Source organism: Dermochelys coriacea, chromosome 10, assembly GCF_009764565.3.
Source record: "Dermochelys coriacea isolate rDerCor1 chromosome 10, rDerCor1.pri.v4, whole genome shotgun sequence".
Taxonomy (NCBI): Eukaryota; Metazoa; Chordata; order Testudines; family Dermochelyidae; genus Dermochelys; species Dermochelys coriacea.
In genome coordinates, this window is record NC_050077.1 from 16,369,389 (window position 1) to 16,397,271 (window position 27,883).

At 39.0% G+C, this 27,883-nt stretch overlaps 2 protein-coding genes across 5 annotated transcripts in view; both read right to left on the reverse strand.

Moving 5' to 3' along the window:
- Positions 1-3,733, reverse strand: part of METTL9 (methyltransferase like 9) — a 40,781-nt gene extending 37,048 nt beyond the window's left edge. Inside the window, exon 1 of one of the 2 annotated variants that reach the window (XM_038420092.2) lies at positions 3,254-3,733. In XM_038420092.2, coding sequence (XP_038276020.1) covers positions 3,254-3,427 — 174 coding nt within the window. In that variant the 5' untranslated portion in view covers positions 3,428-3,733. The remainder of the gene's footprint in view (positions 1-3,253) is intronic. The other variant, XM_043494542.1, reaches the window with a different exon arrangement.
- A 3,614-nt stretch (positions 3,734-7,347) lies between these two features.
- LOC119862875 (transmembrane protein 180-like) lies at positions 7,348-27,883 on the reverse strand. 3 transcript variants are annotated; one of them, XM_038420319.2, is made up of 7 exons: positions 27,698-27,883; positions 24,001-24,182; positions 22,326-23,060; positions 18,553-18,707; positions 16,526-16,609; positions 14,701-14,844; positions 7,348-8,541 (listed from the first exon to the last, which is right to left on the reverse strand). In XM_038420319.2, the coding sequence occupies exons 2-7, from the start codon at positions 24,151-24,153 to the stop codon at positions 8,412-8,414; spliced, it is 1,401 nt and encodes a 466-aa protein (XP_038276247.1). In that variant the 5' UTR covers positions 24,154-24,182; positions 27,698-27,883; the 3' UTR covers positions 7,348-8,411. The 3 variants fall into 3 exon arrangements, with proteins under 3 accessions (XP_038276247.1, XP_043350482.1, XP_043350483.1); XM_043494547.1 differs by having other exon boundaries at positions 7,348-10,627; XM_043494548.1 differs by lacking the exon at positions 7,348-8,541 and adding an exon at positions 11,201-12,020.

The following is a 27,883-nucleotide window of genomic DNA, read 5'->3' on the forward strand; positions in this document are numbered from 1 at the left end:
TCTACACTAAGCTTTTTTTTCCTTAAAGTTTTCTGCTGTAGATACCACCACTGTAGCTCCAGCAGTGGTAGAAACAGTGAGCTCCATTGTGGAGAAATTGTTGGCAGCCAACAGCTTTTTAACTCCTACCCCGCTAAACCTGCCCTGAACGAATTAGAGGACAGCGATTAAAACAATCAGCAGCTGATCTACTCTAGCACTATGGTGGTAACAAGAAGGAAAGCTTCATTCTACAATTTTTTTTTGCAAAATTATCTGCTTGTATTATTTTTGCCTTTCTCCTATCTATAGAAATGTTAGTTTGGGCCATCAAGTTACATGATGGAGAGATCTAGTATATCACAGACATATTACTGCGCATCATAGAATACAACATGGTAGGTCCTTCTTGTAAGCTTAAAGCCTTCTAGCATTATTCTAAAGAAAAAGGATAGAAGAAGAGACCATACGAAGTATGGTGCAATAAAATCCATAACTCTCCATTTCAACCAGCTCCTTAAAGGGATCAATCATGGACAGCTTCATAGGATATGAATGCAGCTGACAGTAAACTTTAATATTTATTAATGTAAAGGTCTTAGCAGAGCTGCTACCTTGAAAAGTTATCTAACATTTGAACCCAAAAATTCAGAGGTAAGACCAAAGCATATCATCATCAACTTATAATACAGAACCACCGCAGCTCAAATCACCTTTGATCTGTAGGGGAGCAATAAAACATCAGAAACCAACAATTTGGCTATTCTGTATGGAAAAAAAAGTCCAAGTTCCTTATTCCATCCAACTAAGAAGATATTTCAATACTAGAAGACGACGCTGTACACCATTATACAAGTTTCTAACAAAGTTCTGAAAAAAAACAACTGAAAGTTGTTGTTTTTAACTGTTTGCACATGAGCAGAAATGTTAGCTGAGTTCCAGCCTGGATCAAGTTTTTGCAAATGATTTATAAACAACTGAAAAATAAGGGTTTGTAATGGAACAATAAAAAAACAGTAACTATAATTACCAAAAGAAACTTTCAAAACTCTCTACTACTATTATTGCCAAAACTTGTTAACAACAAAAACAAATCAAAACCAAAAACCCAAAACATACCTGACTGGTGAGTTAACTACTTTACATAAGAATGAAAAGCTAAACAGTATAATTTAAAAGTAAGGCCATGTCTACACTAGCACTTATGTCAGCTAAACTTTTGTCATTCAGGGGTACACCGCTGAGCAATGTAAGTTTTGCCAACATAAGCACTCATGCGCACAGCACTATGTCGGCAGGAGACACTCTCCCACTGACATAGCTATTGCCGCTCGTTGAGATGGTTTTATTATGTCAACGGGAGAGCGCTCTCTTGTCAGCATAACACAGCTACACTACCGCTTGTACAGCAGCACAGCTGTATCAGTACAGCTGTAAGCTTGTAAGCGTAGACATGGCCTTAGATAGTACTTAGGACCCCATCATACTTATTCGCACAAGAAGCCCCATGGAAATCGGTCAGCTTTTATTCATCATAATTTCTTTAGGAGGCTTACTAAACATTCAATATATCCATGCTAAATCCTAAAACCCAGACCAAAAATTAGAGATGGAAAAGACCCATTAGTTCATTCAGTCCATCTATCTGCAAATGACAAATTGTTCCCTATCGCACGTTCTTGATCTATTGTTGTTTCCAGATTAGTTTTAAACATCTCAAATTATTGAGCTTCCAAAGTCTCCTTTGTTCCACTGTGAGGAAATTTCCTTTGACACTTAGCCTATATTTTATCCCTCAGTCTCATCCAATCACTCAGACTAGTTACACACTCATGAGTCACATACAAGACCCTGATCCTGCAAAACCTTTGTGTCCACCTCAGTGGAAAGGCATCAATCCTGCAAGTCCAAAGTAATTAATCTCCCTCCTCTCCTTCAAGTACTTATCTTGATTTATTGGGGGAAATATAGTCTATATGTATATTTTACTCAGTTTTTCCTCAACAAGTCAATTCCTTCAGTATCATGATAATTTGTATTTCTCTTTCTTGAACTCCCTCCAGGTTTTCAGTATATTCCAGGTGCAGTCATATCACATAAGAGCTGGACTGAAAAGGTATAGTCCCTTCTTCCTCCATTAAATGACCAATACACATGCCTATGCAGCCCAAAAACTGAATTACGTTTTCATTGTAGTCATATCATATTGCAAACTCATACCTAGTTTTTTGTCCACCATCAATCCAAGTCTCTCTAAACTGCGTTGCTGCCCAGTTTCTCACTCATTATATTTATTATTTCCCCCCAGTTATATTAGTTTTCATTTCTCGGTCTTCGTGTTTGTAACCCCACCAAATTTAACACCATCTGCAACTGTCATTAAGGTTCTGTTTACTCCCTTTCTAGATCATCAAGAAGTGAAATAAAGATCCTAACATGAATCACAACCATGAATCACAAAAGTGCAGGACTGTAAGGGACCTTGAGAAGTTATCAAGTCCAGCCTCTAGCATGGAGGTAGGACCTCAGGAATCCTTTTTTAGACACCTTTCTGCAACTTGAGACTTTATTTATTGTTACTATTTATTTTCAACCTTTGAGCTAATATTCAATCCATATGTTGCTATCCTAGATTATTTTAATTAACGTTTACAACTGTACTGAAGTGCACTGTACAATTTAGTAAAATCCACATATATTGCACTAACATTTTTCCTCTCTATGCTGCTTTTCTCAACTTATGTACAGTACTAAAATTTCCTAAATATGTTTTACACAGAGAACAAACACAAACTTTCTAATCAATAAGAATCAGCTATCCACTCCCTTTGTTTCACAAAAGCAGACATTTGCCTGGACTCTCTGGTCTGGGTCCTTCTCACTACACTCCACAAGCGTCTTACTCCTTGTACTCTGTGCCCCACATATCCTACTCTCGTGCACTTCCCTGTGCTCAGTGCCCCATCCCCGTTATACTCTGTGCCCCCCCATATGCACCCACCGCTCCCTCCCCCACCAGTGCTCTCACACCCGTCTAACCCCGTTCCCTGGGGGTGAGCAGCCTCTAAGGGGCTGGATGGGGGCAAGAGTCCCCGTGCATGGTGCTCTCAGCAGAGTCCCCCCACACCCCGTTCCTTGGGGAAGGGGTGCTGCCTCTCGGGGGCCGCGAACCCCTACCCCTGAGGGGGAGAGGTTCTGCCTCTCGGGGGTCAGATGGGGGCGGGGAGCCCCCTGCCCCGGTGGGTGGGGGGGCTGCTGCCTCTCGGGGCTGTACCTGGTGGTTCTCCTTGGTGCCCGGGGCTGGCTGGCTGTGGCTGCCCATCATATTCATGTAGAGGGACCTGGATAAAGGGCTCCTCAGGTACCTGGCAGGGCCAGACCACATCCTCCTCCTCAGCACCCACAGGGACAGGGTGTAGCAGCCCAGCCAGGCCAGGCACAGTCTCATCGGGGGAAGGTGCGCGGAGTCACCCCCTCCCGCAGCCACCGCCTCCTCTCTCCATAGTGGCGGCGGCGGTAGCGGTGGCCGCACAGATCTCGCCCAGCTCCCGTTCAGGGCCCGCACACACAGAGAGTGGAACTCAGAAAGCAGGGGCAGCGGAACAGGCCGGACCGTATTACCGGGACACGCCGGGGCCTGGCACGAACCGGCCCCCTCCCTGCCTCTGGACCAATCACAGCGCGGCGTGGGCGCACGGCGGGGCGCTGCTTTCAAACCAGAGCGGAGCACAATGGGGCGGTGACTCCCCCCCTTCTTTCCGGTGGGAAGGGCTGCGAACTCCCCCCCTTCAGAGACCCACCCCTCCCCCAGAGGGCACATGGCACTCACCTACCGCCCCGCCCTCGGGGCATGTGCCACGCCAGGCAGACAGACAGACTGCCCCTCCCCAGCAGACAGAGGGCATGTGTCTCCACCCCACTCGGAAAGGGGCCATGGGTCACTCGCCCGCAGACAGATCCGCTTCACTGTCCCCTCCTTTTCCCCACTCAAAGGCCATCTCCCCCGAACAGGTGGGAGCATGTGCCACTCACACCCAGGCAGACCCACTGCTAAAGGGCATAAGTCACTCACCCACAGGCTCAGACAGATCAACTACCCTTCCTTTCTCCTCCCCCCCCCGAACATAATAATGGCCATACTGGGTCAGACCAAAGGTCCATCCAGCCCAGTATCCTGTCTACCCACAGTGGCCAATGCCAGGTGCCCCAGAGGGAGTGAACATAACCAGTAATGATCTAGTGATCTCTCTCCTGCCATCCATCTCCGCCCTCTGACAAACAGAGGCTAGGGACACCATTCTTTACCCATCCTGGCTAATAGCCATTAATGGACTTAACCTCCATGAATGCATCCAGTTCTCTTTTAAACCGTTATAGTCCTAGCCTTCAAAACCTCCTCAGGCAAGGAGTTCCACAGGTTGACTAGGCTCTGAGTGAAGAACTTCCTTTTATTTGTTTTAAACCTGCTACCCATTAATTTCATTTGGTGGCCCCTAGGTCTTATATTATGGGAACAAGTAAATAAAATGACATCTCTCTCCCCCACACACACAGATAGATGGGGGCATATCCCCCATGACCACTTGTTATGGAGCGTGGTGGCAGCTGTTGTGTGTATGTGTTTTTGTACACTTAAACCAACTCGCTCTACTTCCTTCACAGAGACCCATCCGTCCCTCCTACCCCACAGGCACAGGGGTGCTTCCCCAACCCAAGCAACACATTGCCCACTTCCCCCAAATGAGATGAGAATCATAGAAGATTAGGGTTGGAAGAGACCTCAGGAGGTACCTAGTCCAACCTCCTGCTCAAAGCTGGACCAATCCCAACTAAATGTCTAAGGATGGAGATTCTACCACCTCCCTAGGTAACCCATGAGTGTGTTGTATATAGCTTTCCACATACACAGTTAAGGCCCTGCCCCCTCCTTTGAGCAGGAAAGCAAGACATCATCCCCTTACATCTTTTCATACATATCCCTGTTGCCATCAACATCTTTAATGCCTACACAGAGCAGACTCAATTCTTAAACTAGCATTGAAAAGCAGATAAAAAGAACGAAGAGTACTTGTGGCACCTTACAGACTAGTCTCTAAGGTGCCGCAAGTACTCCCCGTTCTTTTTGCTGAGACAGACTAATACAGCTACCACTCTGAAACCTGTCACAGATAATAATATGGACCTGAACTTTATCTCAGAATTACAAAACTGTTAAGTCAGCCCTGCCAAGTTTTTGAACCTATGATGCTATTAAGTTCAAGACTTAATCCGTAGACCTTCCAGCTTTGTGGTTCTAAACTTATTTTTAACAAAATATGTTTACAACTGTACAACAGCTCTCTTGGTTTCCCTAACTTGTCCACTCTTGGTGACAGTGCTTTCTCTGCATCTCTCACCATCTAGAACAGCCTTCCTGTTCCGCTCTGCCTCATCAGCTATTTTACAATCTGATTTTAAGATATCTTTAATCTTTTGCCTATGCTTCTTATTTCCCTCAGTTATTAGTTTTGTAACTGAACACTGTAATTTAACCATATAATATCTTTACAACAGTTTTTCTATAGTTTAACTTATACAATCTGTGGAATTGTGAATTTTATTTCTGAAAATACTTATGGGACAATGTGTATATGAAATGTGCTACACTTGGTGGAAAGTTGTACTGTATATAATGTCTTACTGATGGATCCCAAAGAGCTTTATAAACTGAACTACACACAGAGAATCACTTTACCTAGTAGGACCACTAGGGTGGAATGCACCCCTACCAGAAGAGGGAGGAATCAACCTCCACCCACTTAAGCAGAGGACTATGGATGGGTGGATGCTGATTCCTCCCTCTTCTGGTAGGGGTCCGAGCCTGTCTGAAGTCAGGGAATAATGATCTGATGATAGGGAAAGCCCCAACCTACCCAAAGAGAAGTGGTAGCAGATCTCCTGCCAGCCAACTAGATGCCTCATGTATTAGTGGCCAGGCCCCAATCACTGCTTCTCCAAGTAATAGTGGGGCAATATTGGGAATGGGGCCATAAGCCGCTCTATGTGGAGTGGTGGGGCAACAATCTTCTTGGCTTACATGTATGAGCATAAATCTTTGCAGGACCAGAGCCTTAGACTGTAAACTTTTTAGGACGGGGATTGTTTTACGTGCCTAGTACCATCATACACAGCTATGGTACTATATACAATGTTACTGATGACAGCATTTTAAGAATGAAAGTGAAGAATACCTATCTAATTGAAACAGCAAGAGAATTTAGACAGAGCCCACCTAACTGCTTAAACTAAAATCTGACTGTGGCACCAGGGATAACACCTTTAATCTTGCAGAACGTGCCCTAATTTTAATGACCCCAGTAGTTTGCACCTTGACTTTAGACCTCATTTTAAGAGCTCTCCAGCACCCCCTAACACCATGTTTGGGTTCAAGCCTGACTCATTGTTAAGAAGAGCACTCACTGAAATCAACACTAGCACTTCACACTGCATCCTAGGATCTTCCTGGAGGCTTTCTAGCCAAGTACCAATCAAGTCCAATGCTGCTTAGCATTATAAAATTCTAACAAGACCATAACAAAAGCATTGCTAAACAATCTCTTTGTTAACTTCACTATCGTTTATGCTTAGCCTCTTTAAGGAAAGTTTTTGATGTGTGAGGTTTAGACATTTGCCAGTGGCAGGGTTTTTTTTGTTTTTTGTTTAAACCAGGTATTTTTTTTCTCCCTTTGCTATTTACAAAGACATCAGCCTATTCTTCCCTCAAGGAATAAAACAGCTTCACAATCAAAACTCCAAATGACAATAAAGTTAACTTTGCTGCTTTTGAACAGACATCTGCTTGCAATGTATACACTGCCAAATAAATTGTTCCAGGTAAGTTACATGTAGTTTTACAACCCTCAAGTCTTTTCCTTCCTGCTTATCTTTCCCAACAGCCCCCCTATTAAAATACACCAACATATTCAGACAATAAATATCCCACTAATCAGCTCAACATACAGTATTCATAAATTACAGCAGGCACCTGGGGAAGTAAATGCTATATTTGCCAAACCTTCCATAAAAGACTGTCCCTCTCTCTTTGCCCATTTAAATGAATTCTTGCTACCCTTTTTAGATCTTAACATCTTGATGTCCTTTCTGTTGTACCACACGGCATACCACACTTGAACCCTATGGTCTAAATGTGTTCTAACAATTCTATACTATGTAAGGACAAATTAATGAAAGCTAATTATCTCTGGCATACTGTAAGTATTTAGGAGCTGAAGTGGGAATTGTCCCGTAACGGAAAGGAAGAGCATCCCCTTTAAGAAAAAAAGAAAAGAAAAGAAAATACATGAGAAAAAAAGACAAAATACTACCAGAGAGAGTATAAGGAAAGAATATTTGTAATACAACTTCTTTATTACCAAACTGGAAGGAGTAACCAAGAAGAAAACTTAGATGTATACAGTGAATCACAGGTAAAAGTCATTTACATTTCTTCAGGTTTTCTCCTTAAAAACTATGTCCACAAAACAGCAGGAACCCTAATCCTTCTAAATTGGAAGGCAAGTTATACAATTTGTTTTTTAAAATAGACTATGATCAATAGGCAGAAAATCCATGTATATAAATAATGTTGTATTATAAAAGACAATTTAAGAATCCAGGTCCATGGATAACATTTTTTGTTAGGATTCTTTTGATATATAAATATAGAAGACTTTGGAAACATGTTGATAACTGTTTCTCTGGCATGACGCAGAAAATGTAACCATAACTTAAGACTTCATTATATCTCTGATTTCTTGAACTTTAACTTAAGTCCTCAGATTCCTCAACTACGCATGCATTCACTAAATAATATTTAGCTCTTATACTGTGCTTTTCATCTGTAGATCTCAAATTACTTTACAAAGATGGGTAAGTATCTTTGTTCCCATTTTACAAGTGGGGAAATGGAGGCACAGAGCATTGCTGTGACTTCCTTCAAGGACACACAGCACATCAGTGGTAGTGCTGGGAACTAGGTTTCCAGTCTGGTGCCATATCCATTGCAACATGCTAACTCTCCTCAAAATCCAGTAATATCTATACACAACAGACATGCCTTTATCTCTTTAGCAATGGAGTGAGTAAAGACACTTCCTCAGTATGCTCAGTAGAGTCCCCTGGAGATTGCCAGCATTCCTACAATTGCCATATGTATGGTAACTGAACTAGAAAAGGCTAAGTATAGGCTTTGTGTTAAGGCTGGGAATGCTTTATGATATGTTTTATAGCCACCATAAAAAGATGACTGATTTAATTTAATGGCTCAGATTGCATTTGGTCTAATAGTCCATTAAGTACAATTCTGCTTTTTCACATTTGAAATGTATTAATTCTACTGTGTACAATTCAACACAAAATCTAAATCCTTCTTGTACAGACTAAGTGTTAAAGATTCAATGTATGCCTGTCATATGACTGTTCTGTATGGAGAAGGGAGTCCACGTCAGAATCTGTATAACTGCAATGCAAAGTGGAACCAGACAGATCAAATAGAACATAGCATCATGAAGACCTAAAAACAAACTGGAAAAGAAGGTAAAAATGTCAGTTTTCCTAAGATGCAGTTTTCACCCCCTTTAGTCAATTCTTAATAGATTAAAAAAAATAGTTCTGATTATTCAGCACAGTCAATTTTAAAAGGAAGTAAATAGCAGGTTTACTTTGGAAGAAAAAACATGAAAATAACCATATGAATTCTTGTGAGTAAGGAATAAAAATCCCCATGTTTTTCTGTATTTTACCAAAAGCTCAATGTATAGATATTCAGCTTGTTTGATTCTGATTAAACAATCTTTATTAAAAGTAGCATATAAATACAAACTGTGGATGAAAATAACCAATTTTTTGTATCCCCAATGTCACAGTGGGAATATGGTTTCTCACTATTCAGAAACATAAAAGCAATTGCCAAATACAATCAGAAAATAGAGTTGAATGTATGTACTGCTCTATCATTCCTCCCTTAAACTTATTTATGCCCCTTGCTCCCCCAACACAAAGTAGTTTGTAGAAAATAAGCTATTAATAAATGAGCTGAGTAAGATAAGTAGAGTGCATATTAATATGCTATCGACAAGCTAACAGATCCATTAAGTAGTCTATTACACAACGGTGGTAGGTAATATAAAAATTAGTATTAAACAATATCACCTTACAGAGCAGGAAATCCTATAAAGTTTTGTACGATTAAAGTTTTTTTTAAAGGGAATGAATAAAAGACTGGGAGAAAGTGGAAATACAACAATATGGACATATTGGTATTTTTAAAAGTTAAAAATCTGAGACATTAACTATGTATAATGTACTTATGCCTGGTAAATGCTATGAGCAGGTCATGATTAATGCATGAAACTATATGCATTTACCAAAATATTAAGATTAATTCAGTTTTATTGTTTTTTAGGGGAAAATAAAAAATTAAATCATACATATATATTACATGTTAAAGTTACATTGAGATTCTGGCTTCTGCATCCTTATACATGCAAAGATATTTCCTAATCTAAAGCCCTATTAAGGAGTAATACATAAAGAAGCAGATCAACAACTATGTATTACAAATTATAATATATAATTAAAATAACTGCTTTATGAACAGGCTGGTTTCTGACAGCTTGAAACACATCTAGGCATTTGTCTAGCAGCTGTGATAATTATCCACTGGCAATCTGTTAATTATTGGATTCTAATTAAGAAATATCAAGTAACTGAACTCAAGGTGAGACAGTCTCTGAAAAAATTCTTCAGTCTCCAAGAAGAAGAGTACGTTATTTTCTATTTTTCCTTAGCACTGTGAGATGAGATGGGAGACTAACAGAATGATTGTTTAAGTTGACTACTATGGGCCTCATCCATAGCTGATTGAAGTCAGTGGAAGAACTCCCATTAACTTCACTGGGCTTTGGATCAAACCCTATGAGTCAATCAAAAAAGGCCGAATCCAGGCCTCATTGACTTCAATGGAACCAGGATTTGGTTCCAAATATATAACACAATATAATCACAGTTTATTCCAAGTTAAACAATTGTTTTAAATAAATTGTGCACATGTTAATACCAAGTGAGAAAGACAAGGCACAAACTTAAATATTAAAGTTGTACTAAGGGAATTACTTAACTGCTTAGACAATTGGTTACAGGAGATGGGACTTTTCATAGGTAGGTCAGTGGTTCATATTCAGTATTTACTGTTAGTGATCACAATTTAGCATCTGATAGTTATTTACTGGCCTGGGTTCAATGGTGCTTTCCATTTCCAAGTAAATAAGTATATGCATCACAAAAACTACCACCATGGTTGGCATTAATTAGCTTTCTTGTTGGCAGTTCCAGCAGGGAATCCAAGAACTGAATTGGTAAACTATTTACCTATATAAAGTTCCTTCAGGAAGGGGCTGAGGCAAATTTGGCAGGGTGCTATAGTGAAGCTACACAGCTTTTGCCTGCATTTTACCCTTCTGTATATTAAAGAGGACTGCAATTTTCAGTATTAAGAATGTCAACCTTTAACAAGCATTTTACCTTTTTCTAAAGAAAAGAAAAAGATTGTGCCAAGTCCTACCTTGCCTTTATACTAATGATATCCTGATTTAGTTTAAATACAATTGCACTGATTTAACAAAAGAATATGGATTAATATTTTATTCTAAAACTCTACATTTACAGGAATTATGAAAAGTAAAATAGGTGTATTATACAGAAAAATGAACAAATATTAAATATAGTTCTATTGAGGCATTGGGATGTATCAAGAACAATGCTCAAATCACATCACAGTGGTGGAGAAGACGCCTTAAAAATCTTTATATAATTATTATTTTGTGCATGCAGTACAAAGATCCATATAATCAAAGACACGCTCTTGCTAAAATATAGTTCCTTACTATATCCAGCACATTGTTTACCCTGCTACTAGATCATGTGATATTTCCAACTGTCAGATGCACTGACAGCTTATTTATTGTGCACCATCTATATATTGTGCATCTATTTATAATCTGGTAATTTGTTTCTAAATACAAGGAAATAATAATAATAAAGAGGGCAACAAACTACTGCATCCGATGAAGTGAGCTCACGAAAGCTTATGCTCTAATAAATTTGTTAGTCTCTAAGGTGCCACAAGTCCTCCTTTTCTTTTTGCGAATACAGACTAACACGGCTGCTACTCTGAAACCTGTAATTTCAGTGGATCTCCAGGAGAGGGAGGTTTAAAACTGTATATTCTTATAGAGCAGAAAAAGGGATCTAATGTTCTAGGGAAAACTATTTAGGATAAACCAAAAGGAACAAAAAGTGACCCTCCAATCCTGTAAATTACCAGCCACATTTTCATTAGTACAGTACTATATATATAAAAAACCCAACATGTAAATTGGTTTCCCTTGATAAAGGCTTTACTAATGCCTGACAATGAAATCCCTTGGGACCCATGTACAATATACAGAGTAGCATTTTTCTTCAGCGATAACAACGATTAACACTGAATGAGACAAGTGAAGCGTCCTTAACAATAAAGGCTTAATAAACAGGAGAGAATTCCTCCAGTGTGCCATGTGTAAAAGTCATTTGTCTCCTGTCTGAATGACTAGTTCTTAAATTGATTTTAATTAGATACATTAACACTAAACACCATTTGATAGCAGACAAAATGTTACTGCCAAAATCATCTTCCCCTCCCATTGTTGTCACCATGTAGCTACCCTCCTCAAATCTATGTGCTGGTTTCTCATCATCATCTTTTACATAAAATTAAAATTTCTCCCTTGCACTTTCGAAACTCTGTACAACACCTTCACTGCCTACATTTCAGCCTTCATTTTCTCAAACTGCTATGCTTCTCCCAAGCCATCCACCTTAAATAGCCCGTATGTTCCTTACCTTCCCATTCATTTCTATGCCTCTTCCATGCCACTCATTCTTGCAACTCCCTTCCTATCCTCATGTACCAAATGACTATAGTCGTAATTCAAATCCCTCCCTAAAACACACATCCACCAAGCCTGTCAATGAGAACAATTCATTGTAGTCAGTAATATGAATCCACATAAAAAAAAAAAAAATATTCACAGTCATTGATCCTCAAGTATAGTGTATGCTTGGAATGTTCTCTATGTGTATTCAACTGGAAGCTCTTTGGGGCAGGGACTGTGTTTTCCTGTATGCTCTAACAATGTTCAATAAATAATCATTTGGGCCCAATTGTACAAATCCTTGCTGAAGTGAGCAATCTTTGTTTATGCATGTAATTCAGTGGGTTCAATATGATTCTTTGTATGACTAAAGGTTTGAAAGATCAGACCTTAACACTGATTTCCTATAATGGAAACCTCCCTTAGCACTAAATCAATATGTTTACTGTATCACAATATAGCAGATATTACTTTAAAACTTGTCTTAAATGTTAAAATTCATAGGATTATGCCCTCAGGCATAAATTATGCAAAACAAAGTTACATATGGGATATTTTATTTCTTTAAAGGGACAGATGATTTGAAATCGAGTTATTTAGAAAAAAGTGAAAAGTGGTTTCAGGTATTACACCGCTAACGGCTTATGGTTTTAAATTCACATTTTCTTTTTAAAATTTTCCTTTCCCCTGTTGCTGTCTGAAAGATTTACACAAAAACAAATTTGACTATGTGTACAGTGGAAACTGTGAAAGTGACTATTTCCCAAGTGCTGTCAAATGTGTAAACAAACTGGGGGGGGGGGGGGGAAAGAGGGGAAAGCAAGAAAAATATTTTTTGCTAACCTTTCAGTAATAGTCATTGTAGATGTTATTTGTAACAATAATAAGTAAAATATAACAGAAAGTAGTGAGTTTTTTATCTTGATTGTATGCCTATCAGTGTTTTAAAAACAGGATATCAGTTATGATTATTCCCTGATAAAAATGTTCCTATTCTGCTGCATAGTATACATTCGGATTCTGAACTGTGAACAAGTGTTAAACTGAGGTATTTTCTATTATTAGAGATTGGACTGGTAGCACTGCCTACTATTAAGATTGCTTGACACTTCCAATTATAAGACTCCATTTTTGGTTGCTTATCCCTTTACCAAACGAACTGTTCAAGCTGAAATTTTACATGCCAGGGGTCTGCCTGAGTTAAAAAAAAAAAAATTGATGTTTAGTTCCACAATTTGTTTATTTTTGTTCACAACTTTTGTTTACTTCCCTGAGGGATGGGCTAGGATTTATAGGAATGTTTTAATGTTTATACATGTTTTAAATGAGGAACATAAAGCAAGAGAGGATAAAGACACAGTAGAATGGGTTAGTTTGCTAATAATTTCCTTCATTCATTCCAGGCCACCTTAGAATATATCAAAAAGATACAGGAATTGTATAAGTCAGTGGTGAGGGCTCCGGCTGTTGGTGCAGCCTTTGCGGTGGGGCTGGGGATGAGAGGCTTGGGGTGCAGGAGGGTGCTCTGGGCTAGGATTGAGAGGTTTGGAAGGGGGGAGGGGGATCAGGGCTGGGACAGAGGGTTGGGGCCCGGTAGGGGCTCAGGGGTGCAGGCTCCGGGCAGTGCTTACCTCAAGCGGCTCCCAGAAGCAGCGGCATGTCCTCCCTCTGGCTCCTAAGTGGAGGTGCGGCCAGGTGGCTCTGCATGCTGCGCTGCCCCTGCAGCTCCCATTGGCCGCAGTTTCCAGCCAATGGGAGTTCCAGGGGCGGCGCTTGGGGCGGGGACAGCATGTGGAGCCCCCTGGCTGTCCTACACATAGGAGGAGATGGAGGGGGGACATGCCACTGCTTCTGGGAGCTGTGGCACACGCGTGGAGCGGTCTGTGAACCTTCTCCCCAGCTGGAGCACGGGAGCGGGACAAGCCCCAGACCCCACTCCCCAGCAGGAGCTCCACAGATTAAATTGGCTGGCTGGCTGGATGTGGCCCACGGACCATAGTTTGCCCACCCCTGCCCTAAGTACTTTTCACTTTGCTGAAGCTGCTTTTCTGAATGGCCCCAGCTTGTCCTCCTTCCAAACCTACCTCTATGCCTTTCTTCTACAGTCCATTAGGGTCAGGAAGAGGATTCCAGACACATCTGCCACATCTCCACTCTTTTTTCCTTAAAGGCCCTTCCCCAAGGAGGTTTTATAAATGATTGTCCTCTATGTATTTTTTAAGAATTTTCTTTAATTAAAGCAAAATTTTAGAAAGTAACTAAGATAAGGACATTAAGATAAGAATGGAAAACTGTACTCTAACCAAAGTGATTTACCTAGTTGAGCCAAACCCCTCTAATTGTATTGTTTCTCTCAAAAACAAAAATACATTATTCACAGTCCTACTGTACTAAATATGTATAGTAACTATATTTATGAAATACACACACTTTTGTGGTTTTGGTAACAGTTATAGTCAAAGTTGGAACATCACAGGTTTGACTGTTTTTTAATTTCACACAACAGAATGACAAAAACAAACAATCATACACTGAAATGAATTTTTCACACACCCACACATGCACGCACACCCACCACGTGACAAGTTTTCCCATGTCCTCTCTTTAAAAAGTACATTTTTCAGACTAAATATCTACTTGGACAGCATTTTTATGTCAGTGAGATGAGGACCAATTGAAAATTTGTTGAAGCAAAGTTGCAACACATCTGATGCAAGCTAACCGCATATTCATTTGTAATAATTGTATAAAACTTCACTTTTGAACTCACCTTGGATCAGGCTGAGAAAATTTATTATTCAGGTTCTCATATCCAAATTGATTTAGTATTGTAACCACAAGCATAGGAGCCAAAGACTGGGCAGGCTTAGTAAATAAAGCATTGGTACCAAAAACCATGGAGGAAAGTGGTGATCTGAAATATTCAAGACAAGTATTAATCCATATTACATAGTATATAAATATACATCACTTACAGCACTTATTATATTCATTATTTAAGTACTGTTCAGACTCAAATATTAACCATCAGGATACATAACTGCATACTTACCATCAACATTCTAGTCAGTGAATGGTCCAGATATCATAATGAAATGACTACATTCCAGTTAGATAAGTAGTTTTTTTTTAAAATCTATAAACATACCTTTTATACTATCTTATGTCCCCACAACTACATTACTTGACCATAAATAAAATAATCAGGGATCTAACAGAACAGTGTCAAAGGGCCTAATCCAAAACCCGCTGAAGCTAACTGAAGGATTCACATTGACTTTAATGGGCTTTGGATCAGGCCCATAGTCTGGTGATTCAAGAGTTGCAACTGCATACAATTAACAAGCAAAAGAGAAAAATAGGATAGACTTATATTTGTAAAAGATGTGATTTGGTACTAGAAACTGATTTAGTCAAGTGCTATTTATGTATTAAGTGTTCTTCAAACAAAGCAATCTGATTGTTATTCAGAATAATTTCAAGTCTTGTATATGGACTGGAGGAACATCGTATTAAAAATATTTTTAAATTGTAAATTACACCACTTCACTTTCAAGTTACTAAAGAAAATTCAACGTACGACTTATGAGATTTGGTCTACATAGACACTGACCCCAATCCTGCAAGAACTTATACCCAGGTTCAATTTTATGCATTGGAATAGTCCCACTGAAGCTAATGGAACTATTCACAGGTATAAAGTAATATATGTGCTCTAGTCTTCGCAGGATTTGCCCTTAGAGGGAGCCTGATTCCCCTCCTTCCCCTCAAATAGCACTGAAACCAGAAACCCCACTGGTATAAAAATCAGTATATTTGTGAGAGCAACAGGAAGTTAATTGCACTTTGATATAAATCAAAAAGATACATGAATCACAGTACAGCATATCACAGCAAGTTTTATCAATTTTTATTTAAAAAATTGAACGGCAGCTACACAGACTTTGAATTTTGCTTGTTAAGTGGTATAGTTCAAACATTCAGATATCTTCTCTATATTAGGAAGGCTGTATCCTGCCAACTCTTAAGCCTCTGAGTAACATTAGACATGGGAGTATTTCTACTGAAATCAACAGGACTAACCATGTGAATGTTTGTGGTACTTGGCTCTTATAACTATAATAGAGTTTACAACGGAAGTGTTTAAATTCATTCCTTTGTTAAATTTACTCAGGGCCTAATCATGCAGACATTTATGCATGTGCTTACCTTTACTTGTGTGTGTAAATTAAGCTCTTAAAGCAAGCGTTTGCAAATTTGGAGCTAAAGAATGTCACAATAATTTCTGCATTTACTTGGACATAATCTGGGAAAAAGTTATTTAATAACAGATAAAATTTCAAAAAAGACTTAAAGCAATGTACAGTAGTAATGAATTCCCATTCACTTATCATATTAAAAGTAAATATAAAGTAAAACTTCTTAAAAATAGTTGTAATTAAAAAAAAAAAATAGAAAACTTCTTTTTACCAAATTAAGAATCCTTTTAGATTAATATGTTCAGAGTGTTCAGTGTATGAAACTTAACTTTGGTATAGAGAATTTGATGACACTAGCTACAGTACATTTTGTGAGCAGTAGTAAGATCAACATACCTCCGTTTGTGTTTTATTAAGTCTGCATCAACAATATCTGCCAAGGGCAGATTAAACAAACTGAATGACGCTTGAACAGTTACCCTGTTCAAAAGACAAAATATTTAAAAATATTGATAGATATTAAACATACTTTTTTCAATAAGAAAACTGTATTGGATGGTTTAATACACACACACACACACACACACACACACACACACACACACACACACACAGTGAGCTGTAGCTCACGAAAGCTTATGCTCTAATAAATTTGTTAGTCTCTAAGGTGCCACAAGTACTCCTTTTCTTTTTACACACACACGTGTGTGTGTGTTTCTCTCTCTCTCTCACACACACACACACACACACACACACACACTTTACTCTCTCATCAAGTATATTAACACAGTATTATTGCTTCAAATTAAAAATGGCTATTAGGTCTATTTAAAGATCAGTTCTCCAAATAAATATTAGAGCTGTTACTTTAATCAAGAATTAGAAACCTGTATACAAACCTAAAACTTTCTCAACTCTTTTTGGAATTTCAAGATAGTAGCTTGGCATTGAAGTGAAAGATGACACTTACTGAGGTTATTAATACCAATTTAAACTGACTTGAATGGAGAAAAGGAACATCTCAGAAGAAAGAACTAAAATTATCCTCCAGAAATCTGAAAAAGGACATACAGAGGACTGGAAGGGAAAGATAGGAAACAAGCTTAAAACAAGTGACAGAATTAGAATGATAAAGGTAAACAAATACATTTAACACATGATCAATAGAACCAAATGAAACAACAAACAGGATGATAGATTTGCATGTATTGCTAAATTTTGGTAAAATTAGGTTCAAATTACAAAAGTCCTTTTTGGGCTAAATAACCTTCACGCATCTTGAGAGATTTTTTTTCTAAGGAAACTTGAATACTCGAAATGAGGAAAATATATACTGGATAAAGTAATTCAGTTGTCACATAGTTCTTAGTTACAATAGCCCATGACTGAAATCCTGGAGGGATTGGGGCTGTGGGGAGGGGGGGGGGAAGAAGAGGGAGAGAAAGAAAATATATGCAAAGAGGACAGGCAAGGTAGGAAGGGAAGACCATGAAATTAATACCATCCTATTCTAATTGAGAAGGCTGGTTTTAAAAATGTTTAATGAAGAATTTCCTTTTGAGGGTTTTCCACACCTCGCTGATCTACCTGTTCTGTGAAATAACCTCGAGGCTTCATGCTCTAGTAGTACAAAGAAAACAAATTTAATGTTGTTTAGCCAACAGTGACTTGAATTGCCAGCATTTTCGTGGGGTGGAGGGATCTAAAATCTTTAATTTTTCAATATTAAAAGAAAAGGAAAAAGGAATAGTATGAATCTAAATAACAGAAACTCTACTAGCTACTCTGTAAACTAAAATAAAGTTTAGAACTGAATTTCTCTTGCACTCTGCTAATACTCAGTTTCAGGCCAAAGGCGGTTGAGAAGGAACTGAGGGCAGTTTGTCCACGCAGCGCTAGATAGCCTTGAGACAGGGAGAGCACGTGTAAGCCAAACGGACACTGCTGCCTAAAATCTCCAATCTGAGGCACAAGGACTCAGATACACCTAAAGTGGGAACACGAATAGGGACACTACTTGAAGAAGTGGTGGGAAACTGCTGTTTGGGTAAACAGGAAAGTCTGTGTCAATGGAATCTGCGTTTGACCTATGTTAAAACTGATGTGGCTGGAGACAATGCTGCAAACTCTAATTATTGTATATATTAGATTGTTAATTTTTAAAAGAAAATAGAAGCAGTAACTAAAAGTTGAAATACTGTTAAACAAGAGTTGCCATTTTAATTGCATCTCCTTTTCAACCCACGAAACAGAACAAAAGGAAGAGAACAAAAACTTATAGTAGGAAATTCTTCAAGCTACCACAAGGGTATGACAAAAAGAGTGTAAAAACAAAGTGACCTAACAGACTCCATTCACAAGGCGTATCAAGCCGTTAATTTAAAAAAAAAAAATAGTATCCTTGAAGGTATACATTTACTTACATGTTTGTTGTGAGATAAACAGCCAGCAGGTAGTAGCGTTCTGGTCCTAGAAAAAACATGACAGCAGCAGCTATTCCTTCTAAGTAAAAGGAAAACAAGATGATCCTGTAATATCCAAACTTCTTCAGCAAAGTATGACTGAGAAGCACAAGGCACTGAAAAGATAATAGATACATATTAAATATATACTTAATACAGTACTTCAGCACTTCTTTTAAGAAAACAGAGTTTTGGATGCTATAAATTGTTTACTGCTACACAGTACTTCTACACAGAAATGCATCCGATGAAGTGAGCTGTAGCTCACGAAAGCTTATGTTCAAATAAATTTGTTAGTCTCTAAGGTGCCACAAGTACTCCTTTTCTTTTTGCGAATACAGACTAACACGGCTGCTACTCTGAAAACAGTACTTCTACTAATTAGCAAACATGCATATTTTCTGAAAGGGGAAATCTGAATTAGTAACATTTTCACATTCGCTCACAAATTAAGAACATAGGAACTGCATAAACAGAAAAGATGATAGGACCAGTGGGATGGTCCTATCTCTGTTTTAAAACAGATGCTTCCGAGAAGAATGCTCTCCCTTCACCCAGAATCAGTCTGTGCACTACTCTACCTTGGGGTAAATATTGCTTCCCACTTCAGATAGCAATCAGCTCATACCATAGAGCATAATGTCTGATATCCCTTATGCAGTTTATTTTGCAGTGTGTTCATAGTGAAAAGTGTTTCTTACCATTTGAACTTAGACTACTAGACTGATCAAAATGTGTGGTTTTCTTTTAAAGCTTGTGGCATCTTAGAGACTAACAAATTATTTGGGCATAAGCTTTCGTGGGCTAAAGCCCACTTCATCAGATGCATACAGTGGAAAATACAGTAGGAAGATTTAAGCAATAGTGTTTTAAGATTAAGATTTAATACTGAAAATGCACTAAAAAGTTGCAGTGATAAACTTTAATGCACAAAAATTAAACTCTTCTTTTCTCTTCTGTCCCTCACTTTCCATTTTCAAATGGGATGACATTTTGAATGTACATAGTGCCTTTTATTTTTATTTTTCTAATATAATGACACACTATATACCCAGGTATATGGTTTGCATCACTGTCAGATTTGAGCTCCTTCCATGAGAGTTACAAGATGACAATGCTCTCTTTCCTTCAATACTAATTAGCCACCAAGATTAATGATTTCAAACTCAATAAGCATTTCACAAAAGGAAGGCACTCCCTTGCACTTTTCTTCCCATATTTAATTACTTTAAACAGCATCAATCCTCGTTGTTAGACACAGAATGGGTTGAAGATTCAGCACAAGGAAACAAAAGGCAAACACATTTTTGAATGCTCCACACATGAATAGAATGAATCTTAAAAAAGATTGTGGCAAATATTATGAGGTAATTCAAGCTTTCTTCTTAAAAAACTAAGTACCATGCAGAGTAATGAGCAGATTAAGCAGGGAATTGACATAAGTGGCTCTAATACAAAGAAGTACAAATCTGACTGGAACTATATGTTAAAAAAAATTATCTATTATCTGACACTTTGTGAAAATGTATTCATATTTACATACAGAAACAGATGTGCAATGCATGTTATTTTAATGAACTGGACCTCATTTCATCATAATTAAGAAAAATCAACATGCCGTGGGAGCATCAAGCTCTGATGCTTCAGAAACTTTGCTGGAGTCTTTCATTAAAAGCCCTGTATTTCCAAGAAAAATATTGGATCAGTTGATGCTTTAGGCTTCAATTTTTAAGTTCTTTGATTGCAACACTAGGGCCTATTCAGGATATGCATCCTATCCCACACATCAACTGCCATCCCTTAATAGAAGCCATGATCTAGCTTTGTAAAGGCCAGACAAGCATAATCCACAAAGCAGCTTTCTTTTATGTAGGCTGGATGCTTTACAGTAAGTGAACTTCAGGACACTGCTGTCGTAGAATTCTCTTGTTATATCTTGAATTTGAAGGGACAAAACCCAAGAAAAATAAGGTCACAGCAAACTTTATACAATTCAGTGGCCTTCTAGACAATGAATCTTTGGGAAGCAGAGAGAGATGTGTTTTCTGAAAGACTGTTCATTTTAGACTGTCATGTTGATTTGATCAGCAGTGATTGGTATATATTGAGTGTACAGTTATTGAGGCTGTCCTAATTTCTGTAGTTTCTGTCAGATATATTCCCATCTTACTTACTTACAATAAAGAAGTTTATTACCCAAGTGTTTTCTTGAGTTATAGAAGAGACCTGTAAAATCTATGGAGGGGCACAGAGTTTTAATGGTAGATATTTATAAGTTCTGCAGCAAAGAAAATATATTAGTTGTATTTAATTGCTGTATGTCAACAGAAGCTTAAACTATAACAAATTCCTAGCTGTGCATTAAATTACTACTTTCCCATGTCTCCTTTTATATGTTATTAATTTATTTATTAAAAAGAACACAAGTTGTTCACATTAAGAATGAATGGCCTGATTTTCAGAAGTGCTAGGCACCCAGAACATCTGTATATAGTCTGCAGATGCTCACTATTTGAGAAAAATCAAAACATAAACGTTTAAAGTAAATCTATGGAAAGTTTTTGAGGATCAGCTTTATACAAGTTTTTAGGGGGGCATGATCAGGAGGATTTTATTTATTTATCTAAAAACAAGCACACTTGTCTTCTCTGTGGGGATCTTTTTGCATTTTTTTCTCTCACTCCTCTCCCATTGCTGTCCACATCTAATCCTTTTGGTCCTCTTTCCCTTCCAGTGCAAACCATATTTGGTTCTCTTGGGATGAGATCTTGCTCACCTTCTACATCAGTGGTTTTCAACTCTGGTCCGCCGCTTATTCAGGGAAAGTCCCTGGCGTGCCGGGCCGGTTTGTTTACCTGCCGCATCCGCAGGTTCAGCCGATCGCAGCTCCCACTGGCCATGTTTCCCCGCTCCAGGCCAATGGGGGCTGCGGGAAGGGCGGCCAGCATGTCCCTCGGTCCACACCGCTTTCTGCGGCCCCCATTGTCCTGGAGCCACGATCGGCCGAACCTTCGGACACAGCAGGTAAACAAACCGGCCCGGCGCACCAGGGGCTTTCCCTGAACAAGCGGTGGACCAGAGTTGAGAACCACTGTTCTACATGCAGATGAATGAATGAATGACAAAAAATGAATTAGAAGGCATCACTCCCTCAAATGCAGGTGAGTTGACAGACCTTGCTTTGTTAGATCATCTAGCCCCTTCATCAATTCCCATGATGATGCAGAGAATGTTCATTTAGGGGGAGGAGGGTTATACCTAACATTTATTTTCCAGAGTTCTCTCCCATCTAGTTTTAAATGTCTGAAAGCAATGGGGATTCCCTCACCATCCAGACACATTAAAATAAGGAAAATTAACACCAAGTTCTTCGATACATTTCACTTTTAGAATTTTTTTTCCTGATACTGAGACTATTTTCCTTCTCTTATTTTAAGTTGTTAAGCCCCTGAAACACAAAAACATTTACTTTCTCTTCTTGATGACTGTTATTTTATCTGCCTACCCTCCTTCTCTCTGCTATCCTATGCTGCCTGTTTGGCTAGACTAGACAGACGAGACTAAAGTTCTTTTTATAATGTTGGTGCACAAGATTTGTTCTTCAGACTAATAAAAGATTTCTGCCAGATACAGTATTTTCTCCAAGCAGCGTAAACAGATACTTTAATGAGAACTAGCACACAAGTAAGATGCATTTTCCTTTTAAATAAAAGATTAAAAGCATTGTTGCATACCTGAGGACAAATAAAGCCAGCCCCATACATGATGCTTCTTATAAAAGAGGAAAGGACATCCTTAGGGATGAGATTATCCGCAAAAATCATCATGAAATTGTTGCAGAAGGCTAGGTGGAAGACTTGAAAGAAGTTCATGGTCACAAAAAGTATAAAGTTTTTCTGTGTCATTATCTGTTTGGTCAATGAAATTACAGAGGACCAGGAGAGAGCATTATCATTATTTTCTAAGCTAGTGTTCTCCACAGGAGTTTCTCTCTGTTCATACTGACTAGTGCTATATATGCCAGTGTAACACATACAAGCAGTTGCTAGTGCTGCAACCAAAACAGTAAAGGTTTGAAAATAGGCAAAATTTTCCATATTATCTGATATTAGACCACAAAAAAGAATGCTGGTTGATCCAACTAATGTTGCTACTTGGTTATATTTAATAAGCTGAAGTCTACTTTCATGTCTAGTTGAAATCTCTGCAAAGAGAGCACATTGTGCTAGCAACACAAATGTAAGCAAGCCATCAAAAGCACATAAAGCAACAATAAGGTGAAGACCATTAAGCCAGTCACCTTCCTGATAATGTTTCCAAGGAAACCAGGGAAGCAGAAAAGCTAAACCATACAATGGTGCTCCATATAAAATTGAAAACTGACGTCTTGAGCAGCATGGGACTTTGGAGTTGTCTTGAATATACCCGAAGAGAGGGTCATTAATGGCATTCCAGATCATAAAAACTACCTGAGAAGAAAAATACAGAATTTCTCATTAGTGATATTTTTCTTTAGGATTCATCACGACATACATAACATCTGGAATAACAAAAGCGCTGACCTATATGATGGAAAGGTTAAACGTATTTTGTATGTTGTACACTCACAAACAAACATTAAGTATATTTGTATGTAGAGTGATCTAAATTAAACTATTTCTAAATCTCTACTAACAGAGGACATTGATGCACAAACAATGAAGTAAACCTTGTCATATTTGTTTAATGTTCAATTCTACTTGGAAAACAAAAGAGGAAAGCTTGCCAAATGGAAATGGACTAAGGCCAGATTTTTAAAGGTACTTAGGTGCTTTAAGATATCTATCGGTACGTAGTAGGATTTTCAAAAGTGGGTGTTAGGCATATAGGTGCATTTGAAAATCCTACTGAGTGCCTACCCGCATTGTTAGCTGCCTATATACCTTTAAAAAATCTGGCCTTAAAGCCCCAGTTCTGCAAAGACTTACACACATGGCCCTTCATCTTGCAAACCCTTCTGCATATAAGTAACTTTGAGAACATGAGTAGACCCTTTTAATTCATTGGGACTACACACATGCATAAGGTTGCTCACATAAATAAGGGTTTTCAGGATCATGGCCATATTTAACTTTAAGCAACAATTTAACACATGTATAAATCTTTGCTGAACAGGGACATAAAATTGGTAAAGAAAAAACTTTATTTTGAAGTTTGTCAGAGTAACAAACATACATCCAACAATGGATTTTTTTAATCTAAAAACGATTAATAAACTTTGAATGTACCTATAATTTATCAAGGATCACATATTTAATTATATTTGCAGTATGTCAATAATTGATTCGTCAATGAAGCAGAATTATTTCATTATTATTATACAAACACTGTGCACAACAATATGAAAATCCATGTTCCAATGTACTATACCTGTGCTTGATGAAATGCTCCTTCTGAAATCTTGTATTGGTTTAAGAAAAGCTTAACATAGTAGAAATTAAAGATACTGTTCATCATTCCAGCACCTAGTGTGGTCATGGAATATGCCAGGGCATTAGGATGAATTCCTAAAACAAACTTCATTTTCCAAATTGTGAATGTCTCTTCTTCTTCTAATTATAAAAAAAGAAAAATACTTATAATTATTTATTGATTAAGTACAATTGATATTTATAATCCTTGCTAATAGAGGATGACTGAATTCCATGTTACAGTGTGCCACATTTTAGTTTTACTACTTCGGAAAATGAAAAGCAATTGGAGATTTGCCTGTGGTAGGACTGCAAGAGGGGATCCCTAGAGTCCATGTTGGTCAACTTTATCATTCAGACTCTTTCCAACTTTCAAAATGTACAACAAAATGTCTATAAAATTGAGTCAATAAGCTACAATATTAAGAGATCAATGAAATTTCTTAATTTTGTATGAGTACTTAAAATACCTATGGTTCAAGTGTATCGAAGAACAAATTTATCAATTATCAAAAATTGTATCCCTAGACCCCAGTCTCGCATTGTAATCACTAGTGCAAACCCATACTCTGGTACCGTGCTAGTAAATTAAGACTTTTTAAAAAAAAAATTTTCTGGTTTCCCCCCACAAAATTTACATGTACATTTTATATTTATCTATACAATTAGATTTGACACAAGGTCTGCAACTGCTTACCCCAAAATATTAGACAACGGGGTCCTCAGTTTCAGAAAGTCTGTGAACCTTATTATTTCCCTCATAAATCCTTTTTGCAGAAACCAAACAAAACTCTAGAGGCATACCTAATGACAATCTGGAATATAGGATCTGAAATAGCTATTCAAACCACTGGCTGAACTTAGTCCAGTGCATTGCCTAATGAACTGGCCAATATATCTAGTGCTGGGGTTCTCAAACTGGGGGTTGGGACCCCTCAGGGGGTCACAAGGTTATTACATAGGGGATTGGGAGCTGCCAGCCTCCACTCCAAACCCTGCTTTTCCTCCAGCATTTATAATGATGTTAAATATATTAAAAAGTGTTTTTAATTTATAAGGAGGGTTGCATGCACAGGCTTGCTAGGTGAAAGGGGTCACCACTACAAAAGTTTGAGAACTACTGACCTAGTGCTCCATATCAAGGTTGATACCATATTCCCTCTCGCAAGAAGTGCACCTCTCCAACTGTGCAGTGTTGTAAATATGTATGATGATTCCTTTCTACCTCCCCTTCTGCTGGTCTGCCTAGATCTATCCTAATCATGAGATTTAACTTTGTATGAATCAGGAAGGGGAAACCTGTTTTAAGTTAAGTTTATGTTTAAGTTCCAAATTTCCTAATGGCTACTAATGTACATGTGAGCTAGAGGATCCCACAGAGCAAAACAGACTGTTATTTAAGCAGGTAATAGATGGGTCCCACCAGATTCAGCTGATCACCTTCCCACTCAGACTTCAAGGTCAGAAGGGACCATCGTGATCATCTAGTCTGACCTCTTGCACATTGCAGGCCTCAGAACCTCACCCACTCCTGAAATAGACCCCTAACCTCCAGCTGAGTTACTGAAGTCCTCAAATCATGGTTTAAAGACTTCCAGAGAATTCACCATTTACATTAGTTTAAACTGAAAGTGATCCATGCCCCATAGTGCACAGGAAGGTGGAAAAAACCTAGCCAATCTGACCTGGGGAAAAATTCCTTTCTGACCACAAATATGGCAATCAGTTAGACCCTGAGCATGCGGGGAAGACCCATCAGGCAGATATCTGGAAAAGAATTCTCTGTACCAACTCCAAGTCCTCCCCATCTAGTGTCTCATCTCCAGCAGTTGCAGATTTTTGCTACTAGCAGTTGCCAATGGGCCACTTACCCATCTTAGTCAGTGCCATCATACCATCCCCTCCATAAACTTATCAAGCTCAGTCTTGAAACCAGTTAGGTTCTTCCCCCACTACTCCCCTTCGAAGGCTGTTCCAGAACTTCATTCCTCTGATGTTTTTTTGTCTAATTTCAAGCCTACCTTGTTGGTGGCCAGTTTATAACCATTTGTTCTTATGTTCACTTTGACACTTAGTTTGAATTATCAGAGAGGGAGAGGAGTTTTTATCCCTCTGATGTATTTATAAAGAGCAATCATACTGCATATTACTTGCTTCTCTCCAAGAAGCAATGACCAGGAGTAAAAGAAAACTAGTACCCAGTAGAGAGATGAAAATGGATTCTAAATGGTAATAATAAGCCCTGTCCAAACTGTGCTAGCTGACAGACACCATGCTCAGATTGCCATATGGAGTCAGAAAAGAATTTTTCCCCAGGTCACATTGGCTGGGGTTCCCAAACTGTAATCTATTGGGCACTTGTTAGCGGTCCTCAGAACTGGCTGGTCACATCTTTTTTACATCTTTTAAACCACATGAAAATGTAGCTACAAATACATTATACTTTCTAATGTTGAGTGTAAGCAATTTCTGTAATTGACAGAGATATAACTGCAAATGGAAGAGAAAGAGGTCTGCATGATTTTAAATAGGAGGGAAGGTGAATACATGAAACATGATCCAACTTTACAAAAAAAAGTCAGAGAACCCAAGTTTTAATGGTTATCAAACATTGCTCCTTTTTAACACTACAGACCTGCGCTTGACAACCAGACAGAAGGGTCTAGTGGACAGTTCACTGGATTAGAAACTTGGAGACCTTTGTTCTCTGTAGAGTTGGGCAAGTCACTGTTCCTTTCTCCAACAGTCCTGCCCTTCCCCATCTGTAAAGTGTCACCCTTCTTTATAAATATTAAGGGTCTATGGATGAAAAGTACTATATAATTTCTAGGTATTATCATGGATAATTATTTTCAAATATGGCAGCAGCTGCCAGTGTGGCCAGAGATTCCTCACCAAACAACAGCACTATGGGAAGTTTACAATAAAAATACATGGTTGGCATCTGTGAGCTGCAGCATTCAATCCGGTTTGAGAGCATTTGAATAGATGAAGCATTCATCCCTAAGGACCCCAGGATGCTTTATAGACCATACATACACACAGAGTTCACTTCAGGGACTACTTAACAGCATTCACTTATGAGGCCCCTAAACTCAACTATTCCTATCCCTCTGTACTTCACCACCATTTCCACCCTCATAGCCCCCCCCCATCCAATCCCACACCCACAGCTCCCCATTCCTCTGAACTTCACCACCATTCTCACCCCCCCCATAGCTCACCCATCCTATCCAACCTCCCATAGCTCCCTATCCCTCTATACTTCACCATTATTCCCACCCTCCATCCAATCCCACACCCACTGCTCCCCATTCCTCTGTATTTCACCACCATTCCCACCCCACCCACAGCTTCCCATCCCTCTGCACTTCACCACCATTCCCACCCCCATAGCTCCCATGGGTGCTGGAACAATTTGTAGAGTGGGGGAGCGGAGAGCCATTGAACCAAACTGTAAACCCTGTATATGATGGAAACCTTATAAAGTCAGGAGGTGCTACAGCACCCCCACACCCCTAGCTCCAGCACCTATGATAGCGCCCCATCCTCCCCCAAACCCCATTTCTTCTCACCCGGAAGCCCAAGAACCTACTCCCCGGGAATTAACCCTTCACAGCCCTTATCCACGCTGCCCCCACACAGCCAGCACTAACCGACTCGTTGTCTCCGCCCTCCGGCCGGAGGCTGCGCAACTCACTCGGGGGGCAGAACTTAATTTCCTCAAACCCTTCCCCCCGCCCGCACTCCATTGGCTGAGGGGAGGCTTTCTGCACGTGATTGGTCGGCGTTCCGGTCGATCTCTGAGTGGCGGCATGCGATTGGTTATCCGCCGGGCAGGT